The 14,192-nt window shown below is 38.0% G+C and overlaps 1 protein-coding gene across 2 annotated transcripts; it reads right to left on the bottom strand.

Annotated features, from left to right (window-relative positions):
* Positions 1–8,785: 8,785 nt before the first annotated feature.
* On the bottom strand, positions 8,786–13,967 carry abtb1 (ankyrin repeat and BTB (POZ) domain containing 1). Of its 2 annotated transcripts, XM_008413969.3 has the most exons (12): positions 13,716–13,967; positions 12,580–12,642; positions 12,426–12,481; positions 12,170–12,314; positions 11,883–12,042; positions 11,748–11,793; positions 11,469–11,585; positions 11,220–11,332; positions 11,030–11,128; positions 10,774–10,941; positions 10,218–10,418; positions 8,786–9,717 (listed from the first exon to the last, which is right to left on the bottom strand). In XM_008413969.3, exons 1-12 carry the CDS (start codon positions 13,769–13,771, stop codon positions 9,511–9,513), a joined length of 1,431 nt encoding a protein of 476 aa, XP_008412191.1. In that variant the 5' UTR covers positions 13,772–13,967; the 3' UTR covers positions 8,786–9,510. The 2 variants fall into 2 exon arrangements, with proteins under 2 accessions (XP_008412191.1, XP_008412192.1); XM_008413970.2 differs by lacking the exons at positions 12,580–12,642; positions 13,716–13,967 and having other exon boundaries at positions 12,400–12,481.
* Positions 13,968–14,192: the final 225 nt, after the last annotated feature.

Genomic DNA, 14,192 nt, shown 5'->3' on the forward strand with positions numbered 1-14,192 from the left:
GGTGAACAAAACAAACGTTTATCTCTGTATTTATCACTTCTGGTTGTGAAACTACATCTGGAAAAACACAACCAATACTACTTATGTATTTCCTCCACATCATGGTCTGAAGTCTGAACACACTAAAACGGTCACAGCACATATTTCAAAAGGATCAAACACATTCAAGGACTGCTGTCTTATCAGGTATAAACACAGAGAAGCCTGGTTCAAAGGCCAAACCGGCGCTTTTTTCTTTTTTTTTTTTTATTGCTGAAACGTTTACTTAAGCTGGGCTTACTGAAAGGTTAAAGCATGTTAGTCTCTCAGCGGAAGTCCGACAGAAATGAAAATAAGGGTCCAGTAAAAGACAACAAAACTGTTGCCATCAGCACGAAAAACGCACATCCGCCTGCAGTCATAGCAATGCCCAGATCCGGTTGGAATGTCACACAGCAATGGGTTCAAAGACATTTTAAAACATTAAGCAGTTTTTAAAGTTATTTTTCGTATTCTAAGTTATACCCCACTGCTCATATGATGTTTCATTGTTTGCATATGAGACAGGACAAGAATCAATGAACACAAATATGAGGAGAAAATGCATGTGTTATTTATTAAAATGAGTCAAATTAAAATCATTCAGACACACAAGGTGACACATAAACTTTCACATTCATTTTGAAGTGAAGACATTGCACAAGTGAATGGAAACATTTACGTAGATCATTTGCATGGTGGGCCCGTCCACACTCTTCAGATCCACAATCATGTTCTGCCTTCCTTACAATGTAAACCTGCATTGTACATTTTAACACTGTAAACAGTGTTTTTATGAAGCGGCCAACCAATCGCCTGGAGTTTCTGTGGTTTCACCCACAGAGAACAAAAGACCTGTCAGCACGACAACTGCCTTCTGACGTTAGGGGGAAACAGGAAAGTGACTGGGAGGCAAAAAATGCAGGTTCAAGCACACTGTGCTTGTTTGTGCAACAAATCTCGAATCTAAAGTAGTTGGGCAATGCATGAAAGTTTATTTAACTTACAACAAGTTAGAATAGCAGGTAGATCCCCCCAAAAAAAAACATACATGATGAGGAAATTTATATTAATTTCCAAAGACAAACGTGCGGTCCACTTAGCCTCTGCTTCACAAAGCTACATAACTTTAGCAAAGTATTTGATTCTTGTTTACATAAGTAAGTTTTTGTTTCTCACCCTAAAATTCGACACAAATCCCAATTGAAACATTCAAGCATCATAAAAATGATTCAGTGTTTTATGTTGCGACATAAAACAGACATCCATTAAGCCATCGCAGTTTGTGAATCACTTTCACACGGCTTACTGATTCATGACTACAGGTGATTTTGTGTTGTGGAAACATAGCGATGTGGTTTTTCCTGCATACGCCACCTTGAGAGCTTTTAGGACGTAGGAGTCACTGAGTAATCTTTGACCTAGGACCAATGCATGCTAAGAGTATTTTCACCCCACATTTTCGAAAACCTAATTTAAATTCAGCAACTATGTTAAATTTCTTTCGGAACTCAGCAGAAACATCTATCGTATCCATTTGGGAGTGAATGTTTGCAGTAATGTCAACAGTATTGTAGGCACAAATATTTAAGTTTCTCTCTGGGTAAGTTAACTTCTTAAATCACCTTATTACTAGTTAGTCAACATCTGTATAATTTATTTTCAGTGTGTCACCAGGTAAGTCAGGAATAAAGCTGAAGAAAACCTTAAAAAGTATTTAAAAACAATGACTTACTTCATCATGAACATTTGTGGGGTTTAACATAAACAAAGATCCAAGGACAGTGAACAAAGCCGACTACTGTTGCTGCTTCAAGTCATGTGACTAGCACAACATTTTTCACTTGACCCATGCAGGAAGGATCCAGGGTTACCTACCTTCCTGAATTCTGATGTTTTAATGACCTTCTCTTATTTTGTACAACAAATCGTAAAAGAAACAAAAACATCCAAGGAGTCAGATATGGTTATTTCTCAACCAATGGTGGATTTACCAGGTCCAAGTCTTTCGTGATCAAACAGACACATTGTGGACAATGTTCAAAAGCAAGAAACTTAATTTATGTTTATTGCAACAAAAAAAGTGGAAATTTACAATTTACTAAAGCTGGCACCTGCCCTATATAGGCCAAAAACACTGATTCCTTTTAATGTCTTCACATAATCAAAAAGATCTAAGGGATTACTTTAAGTTTATCCCCAGTTCTGTTTGTTTAAACAATATTATAAAGAGAAAATCCGAATCCAAACAGTCCACTTATAAAGAGTCTATTATGTGTGAAACCAGACAGAATGTCGACCCAGCAGTGTCTCAGAGACACAAAAGCTCTGATTATTAGGCAAACATTAGAATGGAAGTTTATGAACTAAAATTAAAGAAAGAAAGTGTTAGGAGTCTACTTAGAGTCTGAGCCTATTAAAGAAGGTCAAAGTGTAACTCACCGAATCCCATGTACTCTGAGTCACTCTGTATGTGTCTCAACAAGATTTCTACTGGAAACTTTTGACTGAGTTTCATCAACTCAATAATTCCTTAAAATGAATTTTTGTGGTGAGTACATGTTGCGTAAATGTAATTCCTGTCAAACCTTTCCAGAAGTCTTGCAAACAGACATTGGTTCAAGGGTTTTCATTTTAGTGTACCAAAATCAGACCAAAGTTAACATTGTACCTTTCATCCTCAGCAGATTAAGTTAAAGGATGTATCTGTAGATTGTTCAGCAGTCCTCCTTTTTGTTTACATCTGAAGAGTTCGAGACCAGAGGTTGACTTGGGACAGATTTAGCTCGTCTGTTCTCAGAGGTCTGTCTAAGGGCAGAACAGTCACATGGTGACTCTGTAATCCTGTCTCACATGCAGACACCGTTGTTATCTCTTCAGAGCTGACGATGTTCGATGCCAGACATGCTGGTAAGCATGAGATCAAACCATCCACAAACACTGAAGAAGGAGGGAAAACAAGGGGTGGTTGACGAAGTAAAAATGTATTAGATCCGCATCTGATGGACACAACTTTTAAAGGCATCCGGAAGATCCCGGAATGCCGTGTTTCTGTGACGTAATGCAGGTTATCTTTACTAAGCTTTGTCAGAGAACCAACTGTCTTGGACAAAGCTGACTAATGCGACCACTGCTCGCTTGCTCGTCTTTGCCCTGGCTGCTAATGCTCAAGAGAGCATGTAAGGCTTAATCCCATATTACCGTGGCTATGTTAAGTGTAAGGCACTGACAGTGACACTTCCAAAGCAGAACCTAGAGGAAAGCAAAGAGATAAACAGCATACCAGCTTAATAAACATGAGCTTGAGTCAGGGTTAAAGAAATCTCACAGGGTTCTGGTGCTGAAAGGATGCGGCAGTAACATGATGGAACCCTCTCTTTTTAAAATACTGTTACATCTTTACAGGGTGAAAAACATACCCTATAACATTTCCATGGATGTTAGTGTTGAATTTAGTCTTTTCAAGTAGAATTTGTGGGTTGCTGTGTTGTTGCTATTGATTATGACTATTATTAAACTTCAACTTAAAAAATTGGGTGAAATGAAGTAAAAGTAGAGTTTACAAAATAAAATATGTTCTTTTAAGTTGTGCATCACCTGAATAAAATCATAATTTTTTTAAACAAGACTTTTAAAATATATATATCAGATATTTATTTAAACAGCAATAGAGATGATGCCATGATGACATTATTTGCAGCAGTTCTCTCCAAAAGTGATATTGTATATTTTATTTGACATTTGTCTTGCACAATTTTCTTACATGGATTAAAATTTTTGGCACAACTAAAATACAATTTATAACTTAATTCTACCTACATTAAATCAGCAAATATTAATGCTCCACCGATGGTTACAGAGTTCAAATAGCTCTCACACAACAACACGCTTTTTAGATTTTAGAACTATTTTTTATTGAGAAGTTAATATTTTCCTAACTCATGGCCCCATTACATTTGAAAAACTGAAAATTAAACATGAAGATGAACAAAAAGAAATTGATATTCTATATATGTATGTTACATACATCCACTGTGTCTTGCAGCAGAGCTCATACTATCAACTTTCTGTCTGGCCTCATGTAGTCATTTCCATCTGCTCTGGTATCTTATGAACGCTACATGTGAGCTACATAAAGAGGGTCACTGAGATGAACATGTTGTTGTGCAGGAGAACAGATGGTGTGAATGACACAACTCTGCATGATGTGTGCACGTCATCAGGGTACTATATGTGGTCGGGAGACTAAAACCAAGTCAGACGGAAGAAACTTATGGAAAAAGAAAAAAAAAATCAATGGAAAGAAAAAGCTCTCCTAGATGGAAACTAAAATGAAAAAAGCATTTAAACTTAGCAAGTAAGAAAATATGTGTTAACTCCATAACTTCTCAAGGACATTTTTTTTTTTCCCCCTTAAACGGTACCACATTTGCAAGTAAAAACATAGGTTGAAAAGCAGAGTTCTCGGACAATACCAAATAATTAATTGCGCTATCAGCTCTGGTTTGGTTTCATTTAGCGGAATGGATGATTAAAAAAACAAAGCATATTGGCAGTTTAACAATTCATTGGTTGGTACATCGCTGTGCTGCTTACTCTTCATCAAGCAGGACGCCCAAACTGATCGTTCAGGTGAATAGTAAGGTTGAGGTCAGGAAAACAAGCAGGTTCCATCATTGCTTCCATCACTGAATTCTGGAGGTAGCCTCTGATAAGACCTCTGTCTGCAAGGAGCAAGTGTTCACCTCTTTGGGAGTTTAGTCTTTAAGTGTGGAGTCATTATGTACTTAAATGGTTGAAGAATCTCATCTTGGTGCAACTCTGTATCGACATTCCCTCCAGTAATGACAAGCCTTGTTTTTCCAGTGAGGTATTGGGGGGGATTTGGAAAGTTTTCCACAGATAAAACCCACATCCTCAACTCTGCTGCATAATCCATAGTAAAACATGTATTTTTCTTGCAACTGCTGCCCTATTTCAGAGGAATCAAACAGACTTTCCAACTGTGCAAGATGTATTACCTTGAAACATTGTTACAAAAAGAAATAATGGAACAGATACAAATACAAATCCTTACTTTTCGTATTAAGAATATGACGTTTTCTATCTTTAACTCTAAAACTTTTCCCTCTGAAGTTTACTGTAGTTAGTCACAGGGTTATGACTCAAAGCCAAGAGATCATTCCCCTTGTTTTCTTCTTAAGGTAATGTATTAGACGCATTACAGGGGAGATAAATACGGGCCATTGTTCTCGGTGAAGAAAAGGCTTTTAAAAAGAAAATTACTGCTTGGATTAACATTGTATTTCAAAACACAACGGGCCATTAAGAACACATCTTCTTTTGTCTATGGTGGGAGGATCCACATACCATCATTACTGTTTTAAATTGTCTGTGAAGTTAAACCTTTACACATCACTGTGTTGTGGATAATACAATTACAAAGGGCAAAAAGGGGAATTTGATTAATCTCCTGTCAGAGTACTGGTTTTGGTGCCGTGCTGACTATGGAATCAGAGTCATGTTAAGGGAAAGCATAGTGTCATCTGGATGAGCTGGCAAAAGAAAGAAAAACAGGCTACCCCAGAGCACTGCTCTTAAGTACAGCCCTGCCTTCAGCTCCGTCTCAGTTTAGCATATTAGTAATGCTAATATGTTAATCAAGACAACCCAGCTAAATATCACTACAGGGCATTTGACCTTATGTAAAGATGAGCTGATGACAGGGTTAGAGTTTAAGCTTCAAATACCACTAAAGTCATAAGGATTATATTAATTAGGGTTGAAAGGAGTCAGCCATTCATCCAGCACTCAAATGTTCTTCATTAGGGCCACTAGGGCATACATTAGACTGCTTATGCAAGAGTGACTTAAACAACTGTAGAATATTTATCTAGATGTATAGTTTTACCAGTAAAGTGTTGTTAATTCATACGCTTTATATATAGTGCCGCTCCAAATTATAGAGTATAGGCGCATTTAAGTTGTAGAAACATCTTGACGATCATCAGTGAAAACATCTTCATTTTATGCTTCATGGTAAATTCTGTGAGTCATTACATAAATGTGATTTCTTGGTTTTCTACTTTTAATTCATTTGCAAAAACATTGTATAACTGGGTATTTGTTTGAAGAATTTAAAGGAAAGAGATTAACGCATTTTGGAATAATCTGTAACATAACAAAATGTGGACAACGTGAAGTGTGGGGAAAACTTTCCGGATGAATTATGAGTGTATAAAATCCAGGTACGCATGCTCTAACTACAAGTATTTATGAAGGAATACATTGAAATTAAGTTTATTTTGCCACCAGGTAGTATGAGAAGAAGAATGATGGCACTGCAGCAAAATGTTCAATGTGAAATTGTGCTTGGGGAAGCAGAACCATAAGACCTCGTCTTATGGTTTGCTGAGGTTTGAATACTGTTTCATTGAAGGTGCACTGCTCCCTATGAGAGAAAATAACACCTTCTATGGCATGCTTTGGATGTTTATGGTTCTAAATAATTCGTACACAAAATAAACTTTAAAACATCATCCTGTTCAAATTATTTTTTTTACATAGGATCATTGCAGATCCTTAGCAGAATATGACACTTCGTTCTGTACTATTTCTGCAGCTGCTGTTCACACATGCACTTACCAGCGGGTGATTCGGTGCTGAAAATGTGGTCTCACAGCTGGAAACTGGAACATCTGGGAAGAGTACAGAGAATGCTGCACATGATGTAGACAGTGTGTGGTGGATATCCCAGGCCTAGACAGTTCAAATCAGGGTTATTGTTGATGACAATACCAGATGCACTGGAATATCTCCACATCTGCAGCAAGCAAATGCAAAACAAAACTTAAGTCAGAGAGATACCAGTATGAAGGGCAAATTTACCTTCCTTCACAGTGCCTCAATACAGAGAAGAAAATACAAATAAATAAGAGAACTAAATCCAAAATGAGTGGAAAATACCAAAAGTATTGGGTCAGCCATCAAATGGTACAATTCAGGTGGCTGTGTACAATTACAGAGTGGTCAATGAATGCAAGGATCAACCAGCACTATGCATTGTCGCATTGGCTCAAGAACAGTGGGTAATTTTCCGTGAACCCTTTGAAGTTTGCAGCCAGTGCACAAAGCAAAGTCCAGTAATAGAGAGTTTGGTGTGGGAGAACAGGCCTGCGCATTGTCCTACTTTCAACTCTATAAAGCATCTCTGGGATGAGTTGAACTGGAGATAGAAAGTCAGCTCCGCTTGTCCAGCATCAGTGTCTGATCTCACAAATGCATTTCTGAAAGAAAGCTCAGATATTCCTATAAACACTCCTAAGCTTGGTGGAAAGCCTTCTTAGAAGAGGTGCAGCTGTTATAGCTACAAAGGTTTAAGTGACATCATTTTAAAGCCCATGGATTAAGAATGGGAAGTCATTCACCTTTATATGTGTGGGATGCAAACACATAATGTGAAGAACAAATGCATTACTGCTCTTTTTTTTTATCACTTACAGTGATAAAGGCTGCACTTCATGTCTAAAACAACTGAAGTGATTCTGTCAGCAATTAGTTTTCACACCTCGCTTGGCTCCTCTCAGCCTTGAGGTTTCTTTTGAAGTTGTGAAGTCTTTCAACATTGACTTTAAAACAGATTCTCCAAGGGAAACTGAACAACATCTAAAGCATAATGTCTGCTTGTCTGAAGCAGGATGCAGCAGTCCAGATTTTCCCACCCAAGAGTAAAAACAAAGTGAGTGGCTTAGCAACAACTGTAAAACATTTGTGGAGGAATCTCTGAGTGAAAACTAATTGGATTGCTTATTTCTTGTAAGCATTCAGCAGGCACAGGCTGGAAGCCAGCAGTTTTGTTTTCTATAGGATGGCGACAGTTTTGAACTTCACCGTAATTTGTCCTAACAGCTGCTCCGCTGCACTGCTGTGATTTGAGCTCATAACACAGGGGGCTCCATTAAGCTGATGTACAGCTTTGTTATTGCCTCCTAGAGTCTTTGGAATGAGCCTGATGGAGGCTACATGGGTGCAAGAGACAAAAATCTAGAGCAAATACGCAGACCAGCATGCATACCGATGTGAGCAAAGACATGCATGCAGTCACTTAATTACATCCTATCCTTCTTGTTGCAGTGAACTTGTGAAGATTGTGAATGACTGTGAAACGACTCCTTTCAGACAACATTCCCACGAGTCCAGAGTCCTGGCTGAATAAAACCCTGGTTCACAGAGCATGGTGAAGTCTTACATGCAGCCACTCTACTGAGAGGAAGCCCACAAGCTTTGAAAGAAGATAAAATAAGAAATGCTGCCATCTTCAGGCTTCCTATGGAACTCCTCCCTGAAGGTGAAGCTATGTTGCATCAAATCTCCTTTATTATTATTAACAGAAATGCACAAAGTTTTTGACTTTTTTCTTTGAATCAGAATTGTTATTTTGACTCTGCAAAAAAATGCAAACACAAATAAATTGCAACTTTAGCATCTAGTTCTTATTTTTAAAACTGATTAAAGTTAATTACATAATTCTTCCCTGAAAGAACAGTAGAAATAATTAAAAGCCTAAATTTAATTATGACAGTCATGCTGACAATTGTAAATAAACTTCTAACCAGTATAGTACGATGAATGTCTAAGAAACTACTAAAGAACGCGATTTAGTCATTTATGAAACCAAATAATACTTATGTGTGTAATGTAAGTTCTAATGCAAGACCTCAAGAAAATATTTTTACAACAGGAGATAACAAAAAAAAAAAATAGACAGCACTGTTCACAACTTTTATTTTATTTACTTGCTACACACATAAGGCAAAATGGGTTTGCTGGAAAAATAAGCTCCATGTTCAGCTGAAGCAAAGTGCAAGAGTGGATTAGAGGGTGATATGTGTAAAGATACCAGAGGGAATCCCATAGTTGAAGCAGTGAGGTGAAGGAGGGCCACAAAATACTTTCAAGTAACCACAAAACACAATTTAATAAAACAGAAGACTAAGAGGATTAGTAAAGGGAGGAAAGATATTTTTTTAACCACATTGTTCTGAAATGTGAGAATTAGAGCAGTACATGCTCTCCATGTTGCCTCTTTAAAGCATTAAAATATAATTTCTTGAAGTTTTACATGATACACATGAAAAACGTTAAATTAAATCTAGCTGCTGCAGATCATTTTAATTTCATGCATGAATAATGCAAAAGTATTCTGTTATTAATATGTCACCCTTCTTCTTCTTCACAGCCAATCTCAGAGTTTAATGTCAGTACAAACCAGATCACTTTCCTCTTGTTTGGTATGGACTTCCTTTGAAATGAGCTAAACTCCCCAACGACTACCTCCGTTCACATACGGTATAATCTGTGCCATACGCTGTAAATGAAATAGAACCTGTAAACATAAAGATGCATATGTTTTTCTTCTCACCTCACTAAAGATTCCCTCCAAACACGACCGTAACATTTCTGCACCAGATAGAGGAATCTGATGACCCCCGCTCAGCAGTCAATATTGATGCTGGAAAGCAGCTCCTCCAGAGCCTCCAGCTTCTGATTGGCCTCCTCGATGGCGCTGTACGTCTGCACGTTGCTGGCGATGTGGAAGCGGATGTCGTCCACCAGAGGGACAGAGTCCGTCTCCTGTCGCTCCTCCAGCGACGCGGCGTCCTCCTTTATCATCTCTGCAAACTCGTCCTTCTCCACCAGCTGTGGACAGAGGTGGCAGGTACACAGGCGTGAATGCATCTGGAGGAGGAACTGGATGTGTCTGACCTGAACATCTAGACCTGATCATCTAGAGCTGATCATCTAGAGCTGCGCCATAATGACATCACGTTTCTATTTTTATATTTTTCTGTTTTACCTCAAGTAATTTTAGATTCGTCATCATTTTATCTTTTTCTCAGTTCCTATAGTTGTGTGTTGCTAGCATAGCACGTTTGTTGATTGTAAAACTCCTGAATATTTTGGAGAATTTGTCTCTGTTCATTCCATTCAATACAGACATGAAACCTCCCAAAGCTTTCATATCCAAAAAGATTGAATGCAACACAACACAAATGGGGAGGGAGAAAAAAATGACCGTCAGCTACTTCAGACCTCGCTAAATGAATCAAGGAGTAAACATTAGAAACCACAGTCAGTAACACCCAGGTTTGAAATCACAGGTAGCTGAGCCACGATGAGGGTCACACAAAGACACCAACCCGCTCAATGATCTTTGCCATGAACTCAGTGCACTGATCCTCCAGCCGAGAAAGGCGGAAGAGCTTGGCTGTCTTCCACATGTGCAGGACGTTGTCCTCACAAATCGCCTTGGCGAGCGTCTTCCCGCAGAGACGCTTCAGCCCCGGCAGCAGGTACATGTCAGCCACGCACAGCACATCAAACACGCTGTCCATCGTCAGCTGGACGGGGAAGAAGAACCGATCAGCGTTAAAGATGAGCGCATTAAAAAAAAAGTGCTGACAATCCCGCTGAGTACAAAACATCACTGTTGTTTTGAGTAAGAACTCAATAAGCCCCAGACGTTTAATTATTTATCGTGGTGGTAATTTAATAAACGATTTTTAAACTTTTCAATTAATGCACTAAAACAGATACTTTTCCTGAAAAATAAAATCCTATGTAGAAAATGGCATTTCTACACTTATATTTGTCTGATAATAAAATTGGGTTGATGATTTAAAACGTTTAAGCCAGAATAAATGGATCATTCTTTTTCTCAACACTTTAAAAGCTTCCGACTGTGTTCACACACACCTCTGTGTCATCAGTGTAGATGTAATACATGACGTGAATAAAGACTTCATTTGAGATGTTGTGCAGCGTTATCACCGGGGTGCTGGGCTGCGACTGCAGCTGCTCGCCCTCGCTGAAGTGATCCTCCAGTAAGGCCTTAAAATAATCACTGCGCCCGCAGAAAAAAGCCTGAAGACACACATTATGAAAATCTGACATTAACAGAACAATAATTTTAAGGTTTGGATTCATGTTTGTGGGCTTTGAAATTCCTTACCTTGTGACATAAGAAATCAAAACCCTCCACTCTGAAACAGATATCAGGGTAAGTAGGGAACAGATCAACCCTGTTAAAGGGAAGTTCACCAAAACCAACCTGGGGCAAAAAGAAAGAAGAAGAAAGAACAGTATGTAGTAGTAGTTGTTCTGTGTTTAGCATCGGGATTTCACTGGGTTTAGCGTCTCACTCTTAGTTCAGTGGGCAGTGCACAGTCTGCTAACTGGGCCATCTCCTCTTGGAGCTGACAGGTGTGAGGCTCAAGGCTAAGAACTTTGACACAGGTTCCAGGCTTGTTGGACACTTCAAAATGGCAGGAGAAGAAAAATATTATAATTCCCTGTGAACCACAACAATCAAAGCTCCAGAGGAGAAAAATAGATAAATTAGCAATATGAATTATGAACTACACAATGCAGATATTAACTAGCAGTCTTACCAAATTCATAGACCTGTTTACATTTATTCTCCAGTTCTTCCATAAGGTCTGCCATCTTGCACTGCTTGGCGAGTCGCCTGCAGTCTTCCACCAGACTTATATCAATATCCATTCGTCCTGTAACATTAGAAAACAACTAATAGAGTTCACACTTTTTTGTTAGGCATTTTTTAAAATTAGTCTAAATAGAGTTAATGAGGTTGTTTTATATTTATTTCAGTCTCTATTTTCTTTTGTATTAAAATATAGCATAGATGAAAAAAAAAAAAAAACACTCACCGGTATAAAAATATTGAAGAATTGCTCCAAAGGCTGCAGGATTGATCTAAAATCAAAACAGTTTTTGTTCCAATTAAATAAAGTTTATTACTTGAATGAGACAAATTTATTTATTTAAGTAAAATTCTAAATTACCAAGGGATGTTTGAGGGTTATAAGATTCTTTCCTTTCCATTTTGTCTCAAACATTTCAGTGAAGTACTCTGAACGTGCGCTGAGAACACATCGGTGAGCTGCAAACATTTGTCCATGAACCAGGAACTTGACATCACTGTGCTGACCTTGCTCTAACAACCTGAAGGGAAACAGCAGGGATATGTTTTCTACTAAACTGTTTTATCTTTGCAAGCTTTAACAATATATTAGTGGGGTTTTTTTCCCCACAGTTAATACCCTAAAAAAGAGAAAATCTTCACACTTACATGTGTAGAAAATAGTTAAAATCATTGCGCTGCATGGCACGGACGCTGACGCACTTGTAATCTTTGAGGAGGCGTCTGATTGAGTCATTCAGGGAGCCATACACACATCTTTCACCATCGAATGTGTTGGCTTCACACTTGGCCCCTGGAAGTAAATCCACATAAAAAAAAAAAACAGAATCAAAATGTAGAATCCTTCAGCAAACATCCTTTTATTATGAAAATCTCACTTTATCCAGTGAAAATTCAATTTTACCACTAGCCAACAGGTACTGGACCAGCTCCTCGTGGCCACAGAGGCACGCATAATACCTGCAGGAAAAGCAGCTCTTTTTTTAGGATACTGTTATGATAATGCTTTGTAGTAAATAGCATTAGATTAACTGCAGGTCTGCAAACAACATACTTACAAAGGTGTGCTGTCCCATTTATCTCTCACATTGAGGTCCACATCCCTTTGTTCAACAAGGTACCTTAAAGAGAACCATAAAGCCTGATCTGTGAGCATATTCAATTTTCCAACAGTCCTTACCCTCCGTTTTAAGGGAGGGAGGGGCTTTATTTATAGGCAATAAAACAAAAGAATTTATGAAAAAAATGTATCTGAGACAAACAAAACAATACAATAAATGCAACAAAGCAATATTTCTTTGTATTTTGTTTGAAATGTCTATTTTTATTTGTACCACAATTCTGGAATTCATTTCTATAAATGTAATTTCTGTATAATTATTGTTATTATCATCATTATTATTACAGGTAATGGTCACATAGTTTATTTTTTAATGATGGTCTTTTTATATGGTTTACAGTATGGACTAATTTTATCAGGAGAAGGATTTAATATTCAGTTGTATTCAATTTTGTTTATTTTGTCTGGATTCTTTTAACATGGTCGCAAATAAAGTAGTTTCCAAACGACACTAGACAGTAAAGTAGTACTAAATCCATATTCCACACTTATTTTACCCATAAAGTAAAATTACACATTGAATAAAACAGTAATAGTGACTTAGCTGTGCACGTTTTTAGTATTCATCTGATGGGCGAAAATGTATTTCTAGTTATTTATAAAGCTCCTTAAAATAACCGAAGGTCCACAAAGTGCATAGACGATATCAAGAAATCGATACGTTACAGTTGAAATAGACAAATTAAGATAGTTAGAGTAGGACGTGCAAAACGCTTAAGCAAATAAATGTTTTAAGACAAAAACCGAAAATGTATCTTATAGAAAAGGACTTAGTGCTTTATGTCGCTGCAAAGTACATCAATAGCAATATTAAAGATTTTGACGTTAAATATTGCACACACAAACTCTGACCTACAAACGTTAGCCTGACAAGCTGGGTCATCGGCGCTAATGTTAGCAACCTTCCGCTTCTGCTTCCGAGCAAAACATCGTTTAACAGCAGTTAGCGGGACAGGACAGGGCTAATTATTACTTTTTATTTTATCGCACATCTATGTCAGGTGTCAGTCTGATGAAGCAGATGCTTGTGAAACAATGTTTATGCAAACCAAAACGACGTTAGCCGCTGGTTACCTGACTCTACAAATGTCGCCCTTTCTGCAACTACTAAACAAGTCGTACACATCCATGGCCGCCTCGGAGTTCTCGGTCCTCTGAAATGCATTGAGACGGCCTGTCTGCCGGACAGGTGGGTGATGGTTTGGTGTGGCTGCAGGTGGAGCTCGAAGGACGAAGAGAAAGTTGACAGTGTCTCACACCTTGTTGACAATTCGCCGCTGCAGCCTTTTCGAAGCCTCTGTGTTTTCGTTAAAGGGGCCAGTCACGTGACTACCAAGCTTACTTCAATTGACTTACGGAAATGTATTAACCCGAGAAGCCGAGACAATAACAAATGTGAGATGTGTAGTTAATTCTACGGTAATGTTACAAATGATTTCGAAATTATTGTACCTTTTTATTTAAATGCTAACACAATATTTTTTTGCGAGAGTTAATTTAACTTACCGAGTTTTTTTTTCTTTGTAATTTGGGAATATTCGAACTAACTTG

Source organism: Poecilia reticulata, chromosome 7 (assembly GCF_904066995.2).
Source record: "Poecilia reticulata chromosome 7, P_reticulata-male-v2, whole genome shotgun sequence".
NCBI classification, from domain to species: Eukaryota; Metazoa; Chordata; class Actinopteri; order Cyprinodontiformes; family Poeciliidae; genus Poecilia; species Poecilia reticulata.